Below are 23,148 nucleotides of genomic sequence, written 5' to 3' on the forward strand. Positions count from 1 at the left end.
ACCCAGGCTGGAGTGCAGTGGTGTGATCTTGGCTCACTGCAACCTCCACCTCCTGGGTTCAAGCAATTCTCCTGTCTCAGCCTCCTGAGTAGCTGGGATTACAGGCACGCACCACCACGCTTGGCTAATTTTTGTGTTTTTAGTAGAGACAAGGTTTCCCCATGTTGGCCAGGCTGGTCTAAAACTCTTGACCTCAGGTGAACTACCTGCCTCAGCCTCCCAAAGTGCTGGGATCACAGGCGTGAGCCACTGCACCCGGCCTGGATTTTATTCTTTATATTTTGGAGAACTATGAAAAGATTTCAAGTAGGGAGGTAACATTGTCACCGAGGGACAACATCACGGATAGTTTCTTTGTTAAAAGAATTTTGATTATTTTCATGGCTGCAACATGTTCAATTCAGATAATGAATCATTTGTAGTTCCTGAAACACATCAAGCTCTCTGGTACTTCTTTGACCTTGAGGACATCCCTTTTGTCAGAAATGCCCCCATACCCACTCCAGGCCAGATAAAACACGAATATGGGTCTTTTGCACCAACTACTGTCACACCAGGCTGAATCCTAATTATCTACTGCCACTCTTCTGAGTTCTTTGAGGGCAGGAACAATACCATTTATTTCTGAAACCTATTGGGGTGCATAATGGAACAAATGAATAAACAAATGAGCAAATGAAGTGTGTTGGCAGGGAGAGTAATGCAGAGGAGCTTAGAGAGATAAGATCACAAAGATGGTTAATCACAGAGTTGGTTAAAAATCTGATGCCTCAGGTCTCTCTCTGCTCTTTTCCTATGCCTTAAAGTTGCTGAAGTTTACAAAGGCGCTTTATAGCTTGTGCAGTCCTGATGCATGGGAAAGCTTTATTTTATTGTTTGACTCAGCCTTCCTAGGCCCCACCCCCTCAACAGAGGTAAGCCATGGAAATTTTAACCTCCCGGTGGGGCTTGCACTTCTTTTCACCCACTGTTTACTGCTGAAAGCCTGAGTAGCTATGGGCTGTCTTTCCGGAGAAACTAGGAAAAAAAATGTGTGGAAGGCAGCAAGTCAACGATGTAAGGAAAAGTGTTGTAACTTAAGCCTCCAAGTTCAATGATGATCTCGGTAAAATGAGTTTGAGTTGTTTTGTTTTTTGTCTCTGTCACTCTGACGCCCAGGATGGAATGCAGTGGTGCCATCTCGGGTCACTGCAACCTCCACCTCCCAGGTTCAAGCCATTCTCCTGCCTCAGCCTCCAGAGTAGCTAGGATTACATGGGACTGCCACCATGCCCGGCTAATTTTTGTATTTTTAGTAGAGACGGGGTTTCACTATGTTGGCCAGGCTGGTCTCAAACTCCTGACCTCCGGTGATCCACCTGCCTTGGCCTCTCAAAGTGCTAGGATTACAGGCGTGAGCCACCGCACCCGGCTGAGTTTGAGATCTTTTGACCCCACTGTTTTGATTCTGTGTTTAAGCATACAAACATTTAGATCTATTCTAAATTAACATGAAAGTACATGTGTCTACAAACTGTTTGCCAGAAAAAACTTCATTAAATAAATTTAATATTTTTATTGACTTTCTGTTCATAGTGGTTAATTCTTCCAATTTTTTTTCCATATTTAGTTTACTGATACTGTAGGGACCAATGTTTCAGTGATGACAAGCATTTTTCATATCAAAATTGACTTTTGTATCTACATTGTGTACTGTCTTTCATGGTCTTAATCTCTGCCAGGCTCAGTTTTCTTGAGTCAATGTTTTGCAAGATCCAAATTTTATCACTTTTCCTTCTTTCATAATTTTTTAGTTAAATACAAATACATTGTCAGTTTTAGTCATTATCAATTACTCTGTCTTGTTTTCCTACCAAATTTAATTTTCCCAAGTTAATTTGGAGTTTTCAATGTTACTGATACAATCTGATCTTCCAATAAGTCCTGTGTGCAGTTATAGCTGTTGTCAGTATTATTATGCTGGTTCTTTCTTCTACTAACCTTTCTATGAATTGGATATAAGATAAACAGTTCATGTTTACATCTGGAAGCAAAAAGCAAAGACCATTAGTGGACAAATGTGAATCTGGGCACTTGGCTGGTTCAAAATAACAGAATCAAAACATCATGCCTATGGCAAGCTTGTTGACTTTTTTAGGATCAGAAATCTTTGCTTTGTAAATGTGACAGTCTTATGCTTCTTACATTTTCTTTTAATCTCCATTTTGTTTTATCTTAAATTTATTACAACTTCTCTGAGAAGGTAAGTTTTCCTCAGCCCTTCTAAGGGATTTTCCAGCTAGTGGTCTCCCTCATCAAGTTCTACTCTATTGAATTCCTTCGGGGTTGGATTTTGTTTATAACAATAATTTTGCTCTTTCCGAACGCCCTCTTAAAACGTCACACTGAGATCCATCAGAAGAGTAAGGATAACATTAGGCTTATTTTTATGATTCATCCCAGACATCCCAAGTGAGAATTAAAAAAAAATTACTCATTTCTATTTTCCTTTCTCAAAAACACATTACAAAAAGATTGTAAAACAAAGTCTTGAGGGATTGATTAGTCAAGACAGGGAGTGAAACTCTAAGAATCCAGTGGAATCAGGACAACCCAAACTTCCTTTGTAGAAGAGCATTTGCTATTGAGAGTGCTTAAAATATCAGAAGACTAGAGAGAGGAAAGAACAGATCTTCACCACATGCCTGTGACTTATTCTTCCACCCTGCGCTAATCTTACAATGTGGGCTGCGGTTGGTCTAAAGCTTAAATCAACAAGTACTGTAAAGGTTTAGAACAGTGCAGACCACACAGTAAGGTGCTCAGCAGGTACTGGCTGAATACTGTAATAGTCCCCGTAGATAAAAGCCACAAACTCTGTCCCTAAGTAGCTCCTTTTGGTTGGAGTGACTGACAAGCAACAATTACTTCACAGTGCTTATTAAGGGCTGAGATAGGGGTTAGCTCAAGTGTCTGTGGAAGCAGACCAGTGGGTCTCAAACTTTTTTTGTCTCTGGACCTCTATACAATATTTGTTACCACAAATAATGTATTTATGAAAAGTATATTTTCCAAATTAATAAAAGGGTTATATTTAAAATTTTTGCAAATTTCCTCAATGTCTGGCTTAATAGAAGATGGCTGGATTCTCTTATCTGTTTCTGCATTGAAGCAGCTGCTATATACTGTTTTGGTTGAAGGGTGGGAAGAAAATTTGGCCTTAGACACGTGCTCCTGGCAAAGGAATGGAGGCTCTTCTGAAAGGTCTTGGCGACCCCTCAGGGAAACCTGGGACCATATTCTGAAGACTGCTTACTGGATACCAGGAATGTTTCTTGGAGGTAGCAATTTGAGTCCTGAGGTAGATCAGCCATGTAGGGTGAGCGTAACGGAGGTAGTTAATGGTAAGGCTGCTGAGCCGAGCCAGCACAGATATTTGGGCAGAGGGCTCATCTACTCCATCCTATTCTACCATTCTTGAACTCACAGTCAATTAATAAAAAGTACCTGGGGTTGGGGAGCTGCGCATCAATATTATATTAACTGTGAAGCCTTAGTGCTTATTACGGTCGAGAAAAAGCGCTCCTCTGATTCGCCCCTCCCGGCGGCCCGGAGGTGTGAGCTAGAAGCCCGCAGGCGGTGCCGCGTCCTCCAAAGACAGGGAGGGGCGCGGCAACGCCGGGAAGCGCTGCAGCCCGGGGCCCCACGGAGGCGCGGCGCTCGAGGCCCCACAGCGCGCAGGCGCGGCAGCGACGCAGGCCGCGGCCCCCGGAACGGTAAACAGTGGGGTCACGTGACACGGCCCCTCTCCAGCTCCCGCGCCGCCGCCGCACTCCGATGGCTGCGGGGTCTCGCGCCGTCGTACGGTCCCCACGCGGCAAGCGACCTTCGGGCTCAGGGCGGCGGCGGCTGCAACGAGGATTAGGAGGGCGGCGCGGAAGCCAAGAATAGTGTCGTCAGCAGCAGCCATTCGGTCCCGGGAGGAAAAGAGGCTGTGGCAGCGACGCCGACGTCCTGCGCGTACCCCCTCTCCGCGGCACCCACCGGGCCCCCTCCTCCTCCTCTTCGGCGGCGGCAGCGTCCACCATCTTCCTCTTGCTGCCAGTGGTAGCGCTCGTCTGGCGGAGCTGGGTGAGTTGCGGCTGTGGCCGCGGCCAGGGAGACGGGCAATCCTCCCCTCCCCCATCCCCTTCCACACGCACAGCGCCTCCGCGGGCCTCTCCGCCCCTCCCGCGGCGGACTCTTCGCGCTTTTCTCCCGCACAGCGGAGAGATCGCCTCTCGGGCCTCTTGCGCAGCGTCCTCGGCCTACCTGGGCCGCGCCTCTGCCGCCTGTGGACCATTTGGACCGCGGGCTGGGGAGGGAGTCGCAGCGACGCGGTCGCCAGGCTGAGGGTCGGGACCGCGGCCTCTCTCCCGACCACTGGTACCCAGCCGTCTGCCGCGAGGGCGCCGCGCCGCCGCTGAGGCGCGGGCGCGCAGGCCCGAGGCACGGCGGGCGCTGCCTGGAAGGCCCGGCTCGCAGGCCGCCGGATCCGGCCCTTAGGGCCTCTTCCCTCTCAGGGAGCCTCAGCATGGAGCTTTGGGCCTTGGTTTCGGGAAACTGGGACTGGCCCTGGCTGCTAGGCTGCTCCCTGCTGCTGCTTTTTGGAGATGAGAGTTGCTGTTTCATTTATTCTCCAGTTACCGCGCGCTTTTGTGCCTGGGACTCAAACTGTCGACTCCTTTTGCTTAGTTTGAAATGAGAAGCCTAGACTCTTGCCTTCCGATAATACATGTAATTTAATGAACCACTTGTCGATACGTACGTGTTAATGGTGCTAAATAACTGATCACCTGACACGGGGGGCGGGGGCGGTGCGGAGAGTAGAAAGGAAGAGAATGTTGATATCGCGCACGGAGTCCTGTGTCCCTCCTTTCCCTCAGGATGTGTTGCCAGGTTAGGTGACCTTTTTCCATCTTTGGGCTTTTAAATGCCAATTCCTAGGGACTTTAGATTTGGGGTGGTTATTAGTGCTTTCCAGTAGTCACGCGTAGAATATGTTCCTGGATTAATGTTAAGTGGCAACACTGCTTTAATATTCTAGTCCTAATCTGCATTACATGTAGAGATATTTAATTTAAAAAGAATAATCGATTATTGAGGCTTCTCTAAATACTAACTTTGCTATCTTATTTTAAGCTAAATTTAAAAACCAATGCAGTAAACTCTATAGGGAGTACTTACACAGTACGTTGTTGTATTTAGTTACTATTTTGGGGTCGAAGTTGTCTTCCCTTTGTCAAAGTGATTGTTTAAGACCTAACAAAACTACGCCTCAGTTATTCATTTCTTGATTCCTGAATGAAGTGTTTGGAACTGTGAAAATATTTGTAGAAAAAGATGTATGTTTGTGATAGAGCGACATGTTGAGTCAAAGCACCAGAAACTTTTCTATTGTAGCATACTTAGGTTTTTGAATTTATGGCTCCCTTCCACAGCACAAAAAGGTGTTGTGTAAAGATTATTGTTATTTTAAATGGTAATTTTAAACTTTAGTTATCACTTAGACCTTTTCCCCACTAATTTTTCTCTTCATTCATCTGTTTACTGGCTATATATTACCATAATGATTCCTTCATCATCATCATTGTCATTATCACTGTTATTATTATTTTACAATACATACTTCATTTTCTGGTGATAGCAGAGTTCAGTGGCAGACTTTCAGGAGTGATGATTTCTCTGATTGAGCCACACAATCAGTCCTGAAATGGGCTACTTTTATGTAAAAAGATTACAAGTTTAGATTTTAAGCTTTTTCAGATAGCTGTACTCGGTAATTTGTCAAAATGATAAAAATGAGCCAGTGATGGGACCAAAGTTTGCCTCTTATTTACATTCTTTATAGGTTCATTTATTGAAGAAGAGAAAAATTTAGTTTATTTTACTGCTTTTGCATACACCTGAATTATGCATTCTCTCTTGTTGGGATAGACTTCAGATAACTTTATCATGTTGATCTTATGGTATACTTATATGTTGCATAATCAGAAAAGTCACCTCTGAGAAGTGGTCGATGTAAATGTAGGTGAAAAATCGGTTTGGTGAGATGCACATTTCAAGGTAGAAAAATTGAAAGGAATTTGTCTTTAATCATTTCAAACCATGTTATTAAAATTTAAATTTTATTGAGTATTGGAATCCACTAGGAAAGTTGACAGTCTTTGACATATGTAATGTATTACTTATAAAAGTTGGGAGGCAGCAAGTGACAATTTGGAGTATTGCAAAATCAAGAGCTTAGATTTTTTTCATAGTATAAGGCCTACTTGGAAAAACTGGTGAATGAAAATTATACATACAATTCTGTGTTTCAGTTACTAAAATAGGTGATGTTTATCTTCCTTAACATGGTGGGATGGTGTTTGCTTTTTTGATAAATTTTGCCTTCTTAAGATCCATTTAAATTTCTCATAAAGTCCTTTTTACATATGTTTTTTCTGGAGATAATAACTTTTCTGTTTTTTAGTGAGATAATGAGATTTTTTGGTCAACATTTAGGTTTGTGTATTACCAATAACTATTTCACCACACAGTGTCAAGGAGTTCAGGATTCTTAGGGTGCTGATTTCTAACAGTTTTTATTCATCCACATTTCAAGAATTCTTTCTGACAAGTGGCTGCTGGATTTTTTTCTTTTCTGGAAAAGTATATCTTGGGTTCTGTTTCTCTTATTTCTTTTTGGAGCACCCTCTCAGAATTCTGGAGTATCTTTTCAGAAGGATAGACACTTTTTCAACTATAAAAATTACTTGGCAGACTGTTAGACATTTATGATACTGTTGCATTTTTGAGAACACAGTCAAGAAATATTCTTTAATTGTTGCCCTTTGATTACACATGGAAAGATATTGAGAGTATTGTTGTGATTAAACATACATGAGACCCTGAGGCTGTTTCTATTCTCAGTAAAGATATTATAGTCTGGGAAACAAGATTCATTGATATCTGATGTTAATCAGTATATTAGAGTTAAAGGGGAAAATATCAAGAGTTTTATAAGGAATTGCTATATGTGTGGACTTGACAATTATTGTCCTGCATAATGTGCTTAATTTAGACCATTTTTAATGGTATTTTAAAATTTTATGACTATTATACAGTGAAGACTGGATATAGAGAAATAGTTCAGTAAAAATTTTAAGATATTTCCAGAAGTTTTAACCTGTTGGCATAATCTAACTTTATTAGACAGTTTTGAAGAGCATGGCAGATTATACAGAAAGGCTAAACTTTAATATTTTAATTCGTTTGTAATTTGTGTGAGCTGGGCACATGAAAGCATAAAGTTTTAGACTGAAAATAAATGGAAAAGTTTGTAGCTGATAAATTGCTTTTCCTCTAATGATGTTCATACGCATTGAGGCTTACTTTTTTTTTTTTTTTATGTGTAGAGGGTGGCTAGGTGCATATTCCTGTTTTATTTTGGAAGAAGGATAAGTCACTTTTGTTTCTAGCATTTTTTAATATTTCATTAATGATATATTAAAAGCATAAAAATTAATGTGTAGAGTGCATTATAGAGCGTAAAAGTGTAGGCTCAGGAATCACACTGAATGGGTTCAAATGTAGGAATATTAGGTATGTGACCTTGGGCAAATTATGTAATTATCTGGGTCTCAGTTTGCTCTAAAGAGAAAGGACTAATTATTGCACCTACCTTACAGAGTCGCTGTGAGGAACTAATGAGATAATGCATACGATACACAGGGCCTGGCATATAGTGTGTGCCAATTACACGTTAGCTTGGGCTGTTACTACCTAGGCCATAGTTTTAATGATGAGCTAGGTCCACTACTTTGGTGGTTTATTCAAATTCCTAATGCTTATAATGTCAGTTATGATATAATGCCAATATAGTTGTAAACTTTGAAGTTAACTCTTTCTTGTTACTGTTGGCTACTGTAATTCTGCGTTTGCCAGTTTCAACATCTTCTGATCCTTTCCTAGGGACTTAGGTCTGCTTTGGTCTTAGTTGTCTTTGTGCAGCAGACACCTTGATATCTTCTTTTTACCAGATACATTTAGAAAAGAAGTTATGATTCTTGCTTTCTTTAATGATGTCTTGCCAATAGATTCTAACTAACGAAACTGAAACAGAATTTGAAGTGGGGGTGTAGAGTAGATGACTAGTTTGAATTGCTTTGTAGAATGATACTTTGTAGTATTGTGTCATACCACATGGCCTAACCACTTACTAATTTTTGACTCTGTCCTCGAAGGATAACCCATGATTCATCTTCAGTGTTGTTATATCATAGTAGTTAAGAACTGACCTTGGTGTAATGCAGAGTGGATTTGAGTCCTGGCTCTGTCACTTATTTATTTTGTAATATTGGGTGTAACTTTGCTAAACTTTAGCCCCTCTCTTGTAAATTGGGGATGATAGTACCTGCCTAGTGGTTTGGTTGTGAGGATTAAATGGCATGATGCATTTAATTTGTTTAGCACAATGCCTTGCACACAGTAAACATCCAGTGAGTTTAACCTTACAAACACATAGGGTAGTCGTAAGCACATTGACTCTTAAATGAAATTTACTGGGTTCGGATTTTAGCTCTGTTCTTCCTGTAGGAGATAGCTTTAACAAACAAAACCAAACAACTTTTAGTTCCATCACCTACTATGGCAAATTATTTAAACTCTTTGATCCTAATTTCATTTTATTTCAATTTTTATATAATCAGGATAATATAAGGTTGTTTTGAGGATTAAATGAATTAATAAATGTAGAGCAGAATTTCTTAAACTTGGCACTGTTGACATTTTTGGCTGGATAATTTTATGTGTGTGTGTGGGGCTGTCCTAGTGCATTATAGTATGTTTACTAGATGCAAGTAGTACCCTTTCCAGTTGTGATGACCAAAAATGTCTCTAGACATGGCAGATGGTCTCTGCATGGGCATACTCACCTCTGATTGAGAATTATAGATATAAAGCATGTAGAACAATGCCTGTCTTGAAGTTTGAGCACAAGAAGTTTTGTTTTATCATCATTATTGGTAGTAATTTTGTTCTTCTACTGCTACCGCCTATTAGGAATTTGTTTTTAGTAAGCATGCCTGATGAAATTGCTTAATTTAAACGATGGTATGGGGGCTGAAGGCATCAAGTGTGCTCCACTTTTAAGACCTTTGTATTTCTAGGTCTTTGTCTGGATTGCTCTTCGGCATTTATGCATTGATCACTACATCACTTCAGGTTTTGGTTCAAATGTTACGCTGTGAGGCCTTCACTTACTATCATACATAGACCAATCCCCCATCACCACCACCATCACTATTGCCTTGTATAACTTTTCTTCAGCGATATTAGTCTCCTGATATATTTTTGCTCCCCTCACACCACCCCACTACACACACACCCACAGACACAAATGTAGACTACGTGAGAGACAACTTCATCTTAGTATGTAACCTCTTTGGCCTTTGATAGCTTTAGTGATTTATTGTTAGGTGTGTGTGTGTGTGTGTGTGTGTGTTTTAGGAAATAATAGGATAGAATTCATAGGTTTACTTTGAAGGTGTTTTTAAAAAGTTGGGATAGAGAATTTTAATTTGCTGTTAAAGTGAGTTTTTGTAAAGTGTAATTTATTTTATTATTTTTTTTTTTTTTTGAGACGGAGTTTTGTTTTTGTCTTCCAGGCTGGAGTGCAATGGTGCGATCTTGGCTCACTGCAACCTCTGCCTCCCAGGTTCAAGCTATTCTCCCACCTCAGCCTCCCAAGTAGCTGGGATTACAGGCATGCACCACCACACTCAGCTAATCTTTTTTGTTTTTAGTAGAGACAGGGTTTCGCCATATTGGTCAGGCTGGTCTCAAACTCCTAACCTCAGGTGATCTGCCCGCCTCGTCCTCCCAAAGTGCTGGGATTACAGGTGTGAGCCATGGCGCCCAGCCTAAAGTGAAATTTTTTTGTTGTTGTTGACACTTTCTAAATCTCATCTTTTTGTATTCCATTAATGCTTGAAACACTTGGAAAGCAATTAGGCTGTTTTGTTAGTATAAACTAAACCTGGCTTCAGTATAATTCTCTGCGAATTACAGATGAAACACATTTTAAAGCAGGAAATATCTTTGGACTCAGATTAAATTTTATTTGGCAAATTAGTACTAATTATTTTTAGTTGTATTCTGAGTCTTTATAAATGGTCCATCAGGACCAAACTCAGCCATTCATAATTAAGACATGCTATTCCCTTTGCCTAGAATATCCTCTGGACCTTTAGGATCCAGCTTACACATCATCACCTGCCTAGCCTATGTTAGCTTCCTGAGTTTCACCTTCCTCTGTGAAGCCCTTCAATACGGCACTTAGCATTTTGTTGTGATGTTTATACGTGTTGTATTTGCTTATGTGTTTATGTCGTTTTGAATTGTGAGTTCTTCGACTTTCAGACGGGTTCATTTCACTAGACTTAAAATGCTTTGTAGTAGATGCTTAACACATGTATGAGTAAATGAATAATTTTGAATTATGCAGATTATTCACTTATATACTTAGCTGCATATATTCTGTTGTCCGTAAACATGAATTTACCCAGAAACAATTTCTGACTTTAACATGTATATTCCCAAATTACCAATACGGATTTAATTGGATATACGCATATCATTAGCCATTTAAAATACACCTTATATAGGCTTATTATGTTTTACTTATTTAGAATGCCAGTAGATGGGCTTACTATGTTTTATTAAATTTAGAATGCCAAATATAGGGAAGCATTTAAGTAAAATTTTAGTGTAAGAAACAGGAATTTGTTTAAATTAGACAATTTGTTTAATTAACAAAGATACTAAATTGGCTCCTAATTTTCCCCCTTAATTAGATCTGATTATCTTTGTTAGCCAAATTACTAGGTATCCCAGAATATTCTTAGATTAGTTTTTTTAAGACTTTATTTTGTAATAATTTTATATTTATAGAAAAGTTGCAAAGGGTGTGTAGTGTTTCTATATACTCTTATCTAGTTTCCCTGATTATTAACATCTGACATAAAGCTAGTGCCTTTATCAGAACAGAGATTATTATTATTGGTGTATTACCAATAATAATGGTAAATTACAGACTTTATTCTGATTTTACAAGTTTTTTTTTTTTTTTGCTACTGTCCCTTTTCTGTTCATGATCTAATCCAGGGTACCACATTGTGTTTAATAGATTAGTGTATCCATTACAAGTGAGTAAATATTTCTACATTTGGCTAATTTGTTTGCCTATTTAGCATTAGAGCTATTTTATTTTTGAGACTGATCACTTTATATCTGAAACTGATTTTTAAAAATGAATTATACCTCCAGTAAATGTTACTTTCAAGGGAGTTCTTTTGGATGGCTACATACTGTTCATTTTTGACATTTTCTCTTTGGAATTACCTCCAGAGCCAGTTGGAACCACGTAAGAAAAATTATTCTGACTCATTTATAACAATTTTCCTTAAAACGTGTCCCACGAAACACTAGGATTGTGGTTTGTCCTGTGGAAATTGTCTTCTTTGGACTCACAAATGTGATACGCTTTATTACTATGTTCTTAGAAGATTCCCATTTTCATTAGCCTACTAAACATGTCTCACACAATGGTAGCTGCTTAGTAAACATTTGATGAATAAATAAACGGTATCGTTAAAGAAACATAACTTCAGTCTATCTCCACTTGTGACTGTGGAAACCTTTTTCCCGATAATGCCTGTTTAAATCTGGGGAAGCATACTTTATAAGTCATAATAGTTTTGACTTAAAAACAGTACTGGAAAACTTGACCCATTTTATTTACAATATGCTTTATTTTAAAAAAATTGATCTTCAAGAAATATATTGCAGGCTCTGAAGCCACTTTCAGTGAAGGAGTTTTAGGATGGTTTCACTAATAGCAGTATTATTGAAAACAAAAAAAATTGCTCCTTTAGATGACTAGTTAGAATGGCCTGGTCTTCAGTATAGCTATGTGATCTTGAGCTTTGTGACCATAGCTTCTGAATGTTGTGAATGTTCCCATCACTTGCAAGCTCACAGCATATAGTTGGTACAACAGGAAGACCTCATAGGAAGTTTGCAGAATGTGCTGGCCTCATGTTGCTATGGTAACAAGTGCATTTACTTTTTCAGTAGATTCAGTATACCGTTTTTTGAAGGAAGGTTAGCCATTTGTTTCTAGGGCTGAAACTGCCTTTTTTCTTTTTGATTGATCTGAGAAAAAAGATTACTAATTGGGATGCAACTCTCTGAAGAGGAGGTGGCTTTGGCTTGCAGTATTGGATTCCAGCATGTTCAGATAAATGAATTCATTGGTAGTTCTAGTAAACATTTAGTGAATATTTTCATAAATTATTTTTAATTACCAGAATTTAATATACTAAATTTTTTTGGAACCTAAAAACATATTGGGCGTAAGTATTGGTGATGTATGATAATTGAGACTTTCTTTGGCACTGAGATCATATAGTGGTAGGGAATTCCTAAAGGAACTTGTCCTGAGTTTTCTTCAGCATTGCTAGCTACAATTTTCTGTCAATTGAGGGAATGCATATAAAATAAGCAGCAAATCTGTAAAGTAGTTAGCATTTTCTTTCAGTGCTTTATTAACATATCAATGTAAATAAATGGAAAAAAATGAGAAGAGATACTGAAACTTCTATTTAGAAGGACATTAATTTTTGTGAGAGAGGAATTTTCTTTGCTTATTTTTTTAAAAAAATTGAGGTATAATAAATGCATTCATTAAAAATGAACAGATTCGTGAAGCCATTATCACAACCAAGATTTAGGACGTTTCCGTCATCTCTCAGGTATCCACCTGCCCTTTTGCAGTTCATCCTTTCCCTATTTGTGGCCCCAGGCAGTCACTAATTTGTTGGAATTTTTTTTTTTTTTGACACAGAGTCTGGCTCTTTTGCCAGGCTGGAGTGCAGTGGGTTGATTTCGCTGCAACCTCCTCCCGAGCTCAAGTGATCCTCCCAACTCAGCCGCCTGAGTAACTGGGTCTACAGGCACACGTTACCACACCTGGCTGATTTTTGCATTTTTTTTTTTGTAGAGACGTGGTTTCGCCTTGTTGCCTAGGCTGGTCTCCAACTCCTGGGCTCTAGTGATCTGCCCACTTCCCGAAGTGCTAGGAATACAGGCATGAGCCACTGGGCCTGGCAGGAAAATTGTTTTTAAAGAGCCCTTAATGAGTCAGATCATCCCAGCCCTTAGCTCAGTGTGAAAGGGTAACACTTATTAACGGGTATGGGCTGTGGAGCTTGAAACCCAGGCTAGAATTTTGGCTCTGTTTTGTGACTTTGGGGAAGACATTTAAATTATTCAAGTGCATTTTTTTAAAAATAATGCAGGGATGATAATAGACCCTATTATTGGGGCTTAAATTATGTAAATGTTGGTAAAATGTTTAGTACAGTATGACATATATAACTAGGGAATGTTAGCTTGTATCTGAAATTCTTCCCTCATTTTTATAGGGGGAGAGAATTCAAGACTAGTTTGAGGAAATTTTGTTAGATTTGGAGCTAATCTCAAAAATCTTGGAATTAAAGAGCCCAGGATGTTATAGGTTAATCACTGGGATTTTTTGTTAAATTAATATTAATTTTTTTCGGTTGACTTTCCACCCCCTAAAATATGTTGATTCAGTTTTGTCTCAAACCGGTTTAACTTAATTGGTTTAACTTTTCATAATTGAGGCTCCTGTAGAGCTTTGAAATGACTTTTGCTGAGCAATGTAGGTACAATTCAAATGGGAGACTAACTTGATACTTGTATAGACCACACATAACTAAAATAAATCTAAATACGTGATGTAGATTGTCTTTGTGTCATTTATCTTGTTTTTATCCTAAAAGGGGGCCTTGAAAAAAGGTGTGTTTGTGCACATCTTTGTGTGCGTGTGTAGTCTTTTAAGTTTTGATTTGTTGGGTTAATAGTTTCTTTTTCATTTTCCACCTCTTCCCCCACAATAAAAGCCCTTTGTCTATATATATTACCTTTCTTTAAATAATTTTAATACTTTGTAAATAAAACAAGGCTACTTTATGGTTTTAATAGGTATGGGATAAAAATTTAAAATATTTGATTTTAGCTCTTTTATGTGGACTTATTGTAAAAGCAGTGTCTGATGCTTAATTTGTGAAAAGGGTGTTGTTAAAAACAATTGTTTTTATGCTTTAAGCCATGTAATTCTTTCGTATGTGTCAAGTTAATGGACTATATACATGGTTTTTTTTTTCTAAAAATAATGAACTGAGTAAACATTTAGTAGGATTTCTGGTAAAATGATATACTACATGCATGATGAAGAAACATTATTTAGTAAAGATTCGTTCTACATTTCCAAATGTATATTCTAAAAACAAGTGAGGATTTTTTTTTTTTTAAACAACAATTCAGAAATACCTTAAGTGTGTTCTTAGACTCAAAACTATTAAAATAATTTGGTATTAGGTGATTTTCAATTGATAGCTTTATTTCTTATGGTATTTTTTTTGTCTTTCTATAGGGCTGAAAGACACACAGAAGTCTTCATGGATATAGTTGATACATTTAATCATTTAATTCCTACTGAACACTTAGATGATGCCCTATTTCTAGGATCCAACCTGGAGAATGAAGTCTGTGAGGATTTTAGTGCAAGTCAAAATGTCTTAGAGGACTCGCTGAAGAACATGCTCAGCGATAAGGATCCTATGCTAGGATCTGCAAGTAACCAGTTCTGTTTGCCTGTTTTGGATAGCAATGATCCCAATTTCCAGATGCCTTGTTCAACAGGTAATTCTTACTTTTTTTTTTTTTTTTAGTCTGCAATTTAAAATAAAAAAATTTTCAGCAGCTTTTTCTTTTTTCTTTTTTTCTTTTTTTTTTTTTTTTTTAAATGAGGAGGGTAGTAAATTTAGGGTTATTTCCTTTGAATTTAGAGCTTCTTTTCCAGGCATCAGAATTAAAATTTAAACTAAATTTTCTTCCAAGGAGTGTGGAGTTATCCTCAAGGATATTATGGATATAGGTAGGGTGACCATATAATTTATTATCCAGTATGGGACACTTATTAGAATTACAGAGAGTACTTTAATAATTACATCATGACAACAGGTGTAAATTGGGACTCTTTAGTAAATAGGGATTGCCCGGCAAATTGAGACATTGTGGTCACCTTTGGCCTGCTGGAGTCAGGAGGGATGGCTGAATTGACCTTTCTCAGCATACCTCCCAGCCCCTGAAATATTTACATTGTTTGCTCTCATTTCACCTCCTTTGGTATTTTGTACGTGTATCTTAAAACCAGAGAAAGAACGCTATACCTCTGCTGCCCTGGACAGTAAACACTAGCCACATGTCACTTGCAATGAGTCTGGTCACTTGCAATGAGTCTGGTCCTAATTGAGATGTGCTATAAGATGCACATTAGATTTTGAAGACTCAGTATGAAAAAAAGTTAAAAAATATTCAATTTTTTTATGTTACTTATGTGCTGAGGTGATATTTTGGATATTTGTGGTTAAAATTTATGTCACTTGTTTCGGTTTTTTTGCCTTTTAAAAAGTGACTACTTGAAAATTTAAAATGATGTATGTGTCTTATATTCCTGTTGGACAGAAAAGGGTCTATAGTTGAAGTAACTGAAAGACTGAAGATAGTAATTTTCTGTAAGGCTAAACTATTCTGAATAAGAAATTACTTTGTCATGTTAATGTATGAAAAACAGTTTTTCTTTTATAAAGCAGAGAAAATATTACTGTAAACGTTGTGGCAATTACTAATAGCTATTCTGTGAGTAAAATTATAGGTAAAGGTAAAATCAGCCTCCCATGGAACAGTAAGGTTTTCCCTCACCATTCCCTAGAGTAAATAGTTCTCAGGTTTATATGATGTTGGTTTGTTTTCCATTGACTAGACTTTTTCTCCTGTACAGTTTGTTCAGCATATTTTTCATTTTTAAAAACATTTTCTATATATATTTTAAATTTAATATGGCAATACTTAAAGTTGGGAATAGGTGGTCTGCTGTTCGCCCTTAAGTTTGTCAGGTTACTCCGCCTGAGGACCTCAACACTGGCTACTAGGAAGCTTCATTTTAACAACTTAAAACTGAGATCTTTTGAATTGCTTGCTAATAGTGTATCTCTGAATTATTTATATTATGTTGTGTTATTACTTAGGTTTACATTGTTCTGTTGTTGTATTCTAAATGTTTTAAAGCTTTTAAAATTTTGTTTTATGTATGCATTGTTCCAGTGTTTTACTTTGGTGCTTGTGTCAGTATAGTAGCTCTAATTATCTTTATTTTTAAGCATCTTTGACAGTGTTTGGTTGTATGCTCACTGTTTCCTAGTTTAGTCCAAATTCAGGAAAAACATTTATTTAATATTAACATGGTTGTTGCTGGAACTCCAGTTACCTTCAAGGGTGGTTATATTGGATGTGGAACTGACACATGTGTCATCTTGTTAGACTTTTTTACTTATAAAATTGCACCCCTATAGTAATACCTGTATTCCTACTTCCTGTCCTTTTTTAAAAATTGATTTCTGTTGATATGAAAAGTTTTTATTAATGTGAAAAATCTCTTCAGTTTTGTTGTACATTTGTTTTGCTAATAGAGGACTTAGAGCACCTTTATGAAGTACAGAGAAATTTTTTGAGATATGATTTATTATTTATGATTCTGTTATCTTTTAAATGAACTTTTAAATTTAGGAACTTAAATTACTTCCTAAATTTTCTGATATTAAAGTTTGTTTACTAGAATTATTTATCTTTGATTCTGTAGCAGAATGTTTGTATTGATATATGTATAGTGTGTATGTTTTTAAGATATGTAAGGAAATATGTGGGGGAAACTTACTAAGGCTTTTCTGTTTAGGATTGTTTAAATTCATTGTGCCATCTAGCAGGGGATTTATCTTGATTTCTTCAAAGTTCTTTTCCTTTTGGGATATTTGGGTCAGTAAAAGGCCCGCACATTTTCTGAAAGCAAAATGGAAAACATTTTTGAAAAAAAATTTAACTTTTTGTTAGATTTAAGAGATAATTGCAAAGAAGAAATCTTATTTATTTACTTATTTATTCATTTATTCATTTATTTTGGTAGAGACAGGGTCTTGTTATATTGCCCAGGCTGGTCTCTAACTCCTGGCCTCAAGCTGTCCTCCGGCCTCTGTCTCACAGAGTGCTGGGATTACAGGTGTGAGCCACTGTGCTTGGCCTGGGAAATCTTATTGTAATTATTGAGGAAAACCCTGTGTGGACAGTAACTTTCAGCTATTTATAAATAACTTCAGCTGTTTTTAAATAAAAACAACATAGTTCTTGCCCAGATTGTTGTTTCTGGCACTATAGGCTTTTACTAGCTGTTTTCATTGAAGCTAAGCAGGGAAATAATCCTATTTGTATTCCTTAGACCAATGAAAGCTATAGATTGTGGCTGTTTTGTAACCTTAGCGCTAAAATAAGCTACCAAAATAATTGCTACATCATCTTTTCTGTTATGATGAACCAGGTTGGTTTCGGACCAGTATTTTTGTTGTTGACATAGTGATTTGGATTGTATTTCAGCTGTCTCAAAAAATCATAGTTTTAGAAAATTATAAAAATAAGAAACATAGAAGATTACGTTTAGTGCTCTGTTGGATACACAAAAGTTGGGAAGCCAATTGTTTCATTTTAAGAGAAAGCAGCCAGCTTTCTTCTTTGAATGCTTTTGACTGTGTCAAGTATTACTTCATCTAATTGTAGTGTTTGCATATGGTTTTTAGATGTGCCCATTAATACATTTTTTTAACCTCTAGCGAGTGAGCAAAAGAGTATTTTCCCAAGTAACAGGTTTGAGATACTGAATATACTGTTTATATATACCACTTGAGGAGTGTATTCAAAATCACTGAAATGGTGTTTACTGGCATTATCAGTGTTATGAAGAAATGTTTATTTTATCTCTCATTTTACAAACAAATGTGGTCCCTTTTTACATTGACAGCTAAGCTATGATTCATAAGTGTGGAACAATCTTGTGTTTACAATCCATTTCTTAATATGGTATATTGAAAATAAATGTTCAGTGGCTGTAAGTTGATATCTTTAGTTTTTACAATATAGTTCAGCATTGTTTTAAGACCGACAAAACAGACATACTGTAGAAACGTGTTTAGAGCAGCCTTTCATTCAAATAGCATTTTTATCTACTACTGTAGGTTACTACTTGTAGCTACTGCGTCCTTCAGTGAAACCAGGATGTCCTTTCAAGGCTGCATTATGGCTAGCAAAATGATCATTCACTTAATTAAAAAAAAATTCTCTAGTATGGTTTTTGGAGGTTAAGCAAATTAAAAAGTCATCGAACTCTTACAGGTATCCCAAATATTTGGGAAGAGTTGATTCGTATTGTGTAATTGAGTATTTTTTCAACTAAAGGAAAACACCTGCTTACATCACATGTTGCTTTCTTATCATAAATGACATTGATATTATATGACATCAAGCAGTGTTGTTCGATAGAATTTTTACTTGCACTGCTTTCAAGCAAAGTGTTGTAATACTTGTAATATACGTTAAGACTAGTTTTACAATTAGTAAAACTATCAGTAATAGTGTGATTTAGTCCCTTTTTTTGGCATGTGAATGTTAAACTTTAATCATACCTAGTTTGAGGCTCCTTTATCACTAGACGGAATTCATCTATGTAATATTGGAAAAATTATATTGCACTTGTTCTGGAAAAAAGGTTTGGTGTACCAGTGTGTCACAGATTTGTTTAAAAAGTTTTGGGTTTTATGTCTTTGTGCTTCTCTTGGACAGCATTTCAGTCAGACAGTACATTGAACTAAACAGTGGCTCTCTGGTCTAGTAAAATTCAGTTTTCAGATATTTATTACTCCCTATTTGTACTTTCTTGGGGGTTGGTGGGGCTATTTGTGCATATTAATTAGATCTCTGAATCCAACTACACATATAAGTTCATTCTATATCTTCACTGGAGTCTTGACTGTTTTTGTTTATTATTAGTATTTGATTTTTTTAAAGCTTCTGTGCTTCAGCGAACTTTTTACACTAATAACTTATTTTTGAGAATCGAGTTTTAAAAAATTGTTTTTGATGCATAATTGTACATATTTGTGGGGTACAGTGATATTTTTATGCATGTGTACAATACGTAATGATCAAATTAGGTTAATTTGCATATTTATCAGCTCAAATATTTTTCATTTCTTTGTGTTAGGAACATTCAAAAGTTGCCCTTCTAGCTATTTGGAAATGCACAATAAATTGTTAATTATAGTTACTCTATAGTGTTAATAATTGAGTACTAGAATTTATTCCTCCTATCTAGCTGTAATTTTTTCTTTTTTTTCCTTCTTTTTGAGATGGAGTTTTTCTCTGTCATCCAGGCTAGAGTGCAGGGGGCTGATCTTGGCTCACTGCAACCTCCACCTCCCGGGTTCAAGTGATTCTCTTGCCTCAGCCTCCTGAGTAGCTGGGATTACAGAGGCCTGCCACCATGCCCAGCTAGTTTTTGTATTTTTGGTAGAGACAGGGTTTCACCATGTTGACCAGGCTAGTCTTGAACTCCTGACCTCAAGTGATCTGCCTGCCTTGGCCTCCCAAAGTGCTGGGATTACAGGTGTGTGCCACCATGCCCTGCCTAGTTGTGATTTTGTATCTGTTAACAAACTTCTGGCTATTCCCCCTGCTCCTTCCCCTTCCCCAACTCTAGTAATCACTATTGTACTGTCTACTTCTGTGAGCTCAACTCTTTTGCTGCTATATATGAGTGAGAGCATGCGGTATTTATATTTCTGTGCCAGGCTTATTTCTCCTAATGTCCTAGAGCTCATCTGTGTTCCCATAATGGCAGAATTTTGTTCTTTTTTAATGGTTAGTTAGTATTCCATTGTGTATATATACCACATTTTCTTATTCATCCACCTGTTGGTAGACACTTAGGTCGATTTCATATTTTGGCTATTGTGAATAGTGCTGTAATAAACATGGGAGTGCAGAGATACTGATTTCTTTTCCTTTGGCTATTTATGCCCAGTGGTGGGATTGCTAGATCATATGGTAGTTCTGTTCTTAGTTTTTTGAGGAACTTCCATATGTTTTCCATAATGACAGTACTGATTTACATTCCCTTCAAGAGTGTGTAAGAGTTCCCCTTTCTCCATATTCTTGCCAGTGTTTATTTTTTATCTTTTTGATAATAGCCATTCTAAATGGGATGAGATGATATCTCATTGTAGTTTTGATTGGCATTTCCCAGATGATTAGTAATGTTGAGCATTTTCTTCATATGCCTGTTAGTCATTTGTATGTCTATTTTGAAAGATGTCTTTTCAGCTTATTTGCCCATTTAAAAAATTGGATTGCTTTGTTGTTGTTGTTGTTTGAGTTCCTTATATATTCTGGATATTAATCCCTTGTTGGATGGCTCAGTAGCAAATATTTTCTCCCATTCTATAGGTTTCTCTTCACTCTGTTTATTGTTTCCTTTGCTGTCCAGAGCTTTTTAGTTTGATCTAATCCCAATTGTCTGCTTCTGCTTTTATTGCTTGTGCTTTTGAGGTCTCCATAAAATTTTTGCACAGACCGACGTCCTAAAGCATTTCCCCCATTTTCTTCTAGTAGTTTCTTAGTTTTGGATCTTACATTTAAGTCTTGAATCCATTTTGAGTTGATTTTTGTATATGGAGAGAGATGGGGTTTAGTTTCGTTTTTCTGCACATAGATATCCAGTTTTCCCAGCACCATTTGTTGAAGAGATTATTCCCTTCCAAATGATTGTTTTGGTGCCTTTGTTGAAAATCAGTTGGTTATAAATATGTGGATTCATTTCTGGGTTTCTTTTTCTGTTCCATTGGTCTGTATTTCTGTTCTTAGGCCAGTACCGTGCTGTATTGGTTATCATAACTTTGTAGTATATTTTGAAGTCCGGTAGCGTGATAACTCCAGCTTTATTATTATTATTATTTTTTTGCTCAGGATTATGTTGGCTAGTTTTGTTTTTGTTTTTGTTTTTTGTGGTTCTGTGTATTTTTTTTGTGGTTTTAGGGATTTTTTTTTTTTTATTTCTGTAAATAATGTTACTGGTATTTTGGTAGGCACTGCGTTGAATCTATACACTGCTTTTGGTAGGTAATGTGGTCATTTTCACAATATTAATTCTTCTCACCACGAACATTGGATGTCTTTCCATTTTTTGATGTGTGTTCTCTTTAATTTCTGTTATTAGTTTTTTTGTAGTCATCTTTGCAGAGATCTTTAACCTCTTGCTTAAATTTATACAAGTGTCCTACATTTTTTGGTGAGTAGGATTGCTTTCTTGATTTTTTTTCCCCCACTAGTTTATTTTGGTATATAGAAATGCTGCTGACTTTTGTATGTTTATTTTGTATCCTACAAGTTTAATGAATTTGTTTATAAGTTCTAACAGTGCAGAGGTACAGTTTGACTTCTTCCTTTCCAATTTGGATGTCCTTTATTTTGTATTTTTTTCTTTTGCTTAATTGCTTGGGCTAGGACTGCCAGTACTGTGTTGAATGAAAATGGGCATCCTTGTCTTGTTTCAGATGTTAGAGGAAAAACTTTCAACTTTCCCCCACTTAGTATGATGTTGACTGTGATTTGTCATGCCTTTATTGTGTTGAGATATGTTTATTTTATACCTAACTTGTTGAGAGTTTTTATTGTGAAAGGATGTTGAATTTTATCACTTATGCTTTTCCTGTGTCTATTGAGATGATCATACTGTTTTTGTTCTTCATTCTGTTGATGTGATGTATCACATTTATTGATTTCATATGTTGAAAGAACCATTCTTGCATTCCTGGGATAAATGCTACTTGATTGTGGTGAGTGATCTTTTTAATGTGCTGCTGGATTCAGTTTGCTAGGATTTTTGCATTTATATTAATCAGGGATATTGGCCTCTAATTTTCTTTTTTTGTTGTGTTTTTGTCTGGTTTTGGTATCAGGGTAATGTTAGCCACACAGAATGGGTTAGCAGGAATTCCCTCCTCTTCAGTTTTCTGGAAGAGTTTGAGAATTGGTATTTGTTCTTTAAATGTTTGGTAGAACTCTGCAGTGAAGACTGGGTCCTGGGCTTTTCTTTGATGGGAGACTTATTATTACAGAGAGAATCATGGTTGAACATGAAAAATACAAATTTAATACGTGTAGCCATGCAAATGAGATGGAAATACATTGGTTAAGACGAAGTGTATACTTTTTATTAAATGTTAAACAAGATGAACTAATGAACCTTGTAAGCACATACATACCCTTTAAGAATAAAAATTTCTGTAAGATTGATGATTAAGATTACATATCATTTTCAGTTTTACGTAGAGGGGTTCAGATGAACATGGGTATGTTTTGAAGAGAGCAAAAGATAACAGAGAGGTAAACACTTCATAGAATTAGAGCTGTAACTTAGGGAAGAAGAGGAAATGCCAAAAGATCAAAAGAGTATGACCTAGTAGCTGCCATAGATATTTGGAGGTTTATCATATTGATAAGAGATTTGACTTCTTTATGAATAAAAGGGAAAGACCTAGGTCCCTTAGGCAGCAGTTAGAGGGAGGCAGAGTTTAAGTGGCTAAAAGGAGGAACTTGTGGTTCTCCAAAATGGAATAATAGGTTCCCTGGCTGGGCATATAGGATTTTTGCTTTTGCTGATTATGACCCTTTGACTGAGGTGTTTCAGTGGGGATTCAGGCATCAGATAGTCATTTGTATTAGGTGACCTTTTTTTTTTTTTTTTGAGATGAGGGTCTCACTGTGTTGCCCAAGCTGGAGTGCAGTGGTACAATCTCAGCTCACTGCAACCTCCACTTCCGAGGCTCAAGTGATCCTCCCACCTCAGCCTGCCTAGTTGTTGGGACTACAGGTGTGTGCTGCCACGCCCTGCTAATTATTATTATTATTTTTTTGAGACAAAGTTTCACTCCTGTTGCTCAGGCTGGAGTGCAATGGCGCTATCTCAGCTCACTGCAACCTCCGCCTCCCGGGTTCAAGCAATTCTCCTGCCTCAGCCTCCTAAGTAGCTAGGATTATAGGCGCCCACCACCATGCCCGCCACCATGTCTGGCTAATGTTTTGTATTTTTAGTGGAGATGGGGTTTCTCTATGTTGATGAGG

At 37.2% G+C, this 23,148-nt stretch overlaps 1 protein-coding gene across 8 annotated transcripts in view; it reads left to right on the forward strand.

Moving 5' to 3' along the window:
* The first annotated feature begins 3,709 nt into the window (after nucleotides 1-3,709).
* PHF3 (PHD finger protein 3) overlaps nucleotides 3,710-23,148 on the forward strand; it is a 78,222-nt gene continuing 58,783 nt past the window's right edge. The window contains exons 1-3 of one of the 8 annotated variants that reach the window (XM_054490218.2): nucleotides 3,710-4,110; nucleotides 9,666-11,422; nucleotides 14,519-14,787. In XM_054490218.2, coding sequence (XP_054346193.2) covers nucleotides 14,544-14,787 — 244 coding nt within the window. In that variant the 5' untranslated portion in view covers nucleotides 3,710-4,110; nucleotides 9,666-11,422; nucleotides 14,519-14,543. Of the gene's footprint in view, nucleotides 4,111-9,665; nucleotides 11,423-14,518; nucleotides 14,788-23,148 lie in introns of those variants that run through there. The other 7 variants (XM_063666295.1, XM_063666294.1, XM_054490219.2 and 4 more) reach the window with 7 other exon arrangements.

The sequence above is a fragment of the Pongo pygmaeus genome, chromosome 5, assembly GCF_028885625.2.
Source record: "Pongo pygmaeus isolate AG05252 chromosome 5, NHGRI_mPonPyg2-v2.0_pri, whole genome shotgun sequence".
In the NCBI taxonomy this organism is placed as follows: Eukaryota; Metazoa; Chordata; class Mammalia; order Primates; family Hominidae; genus Pongo; species Pongo pygmaeus.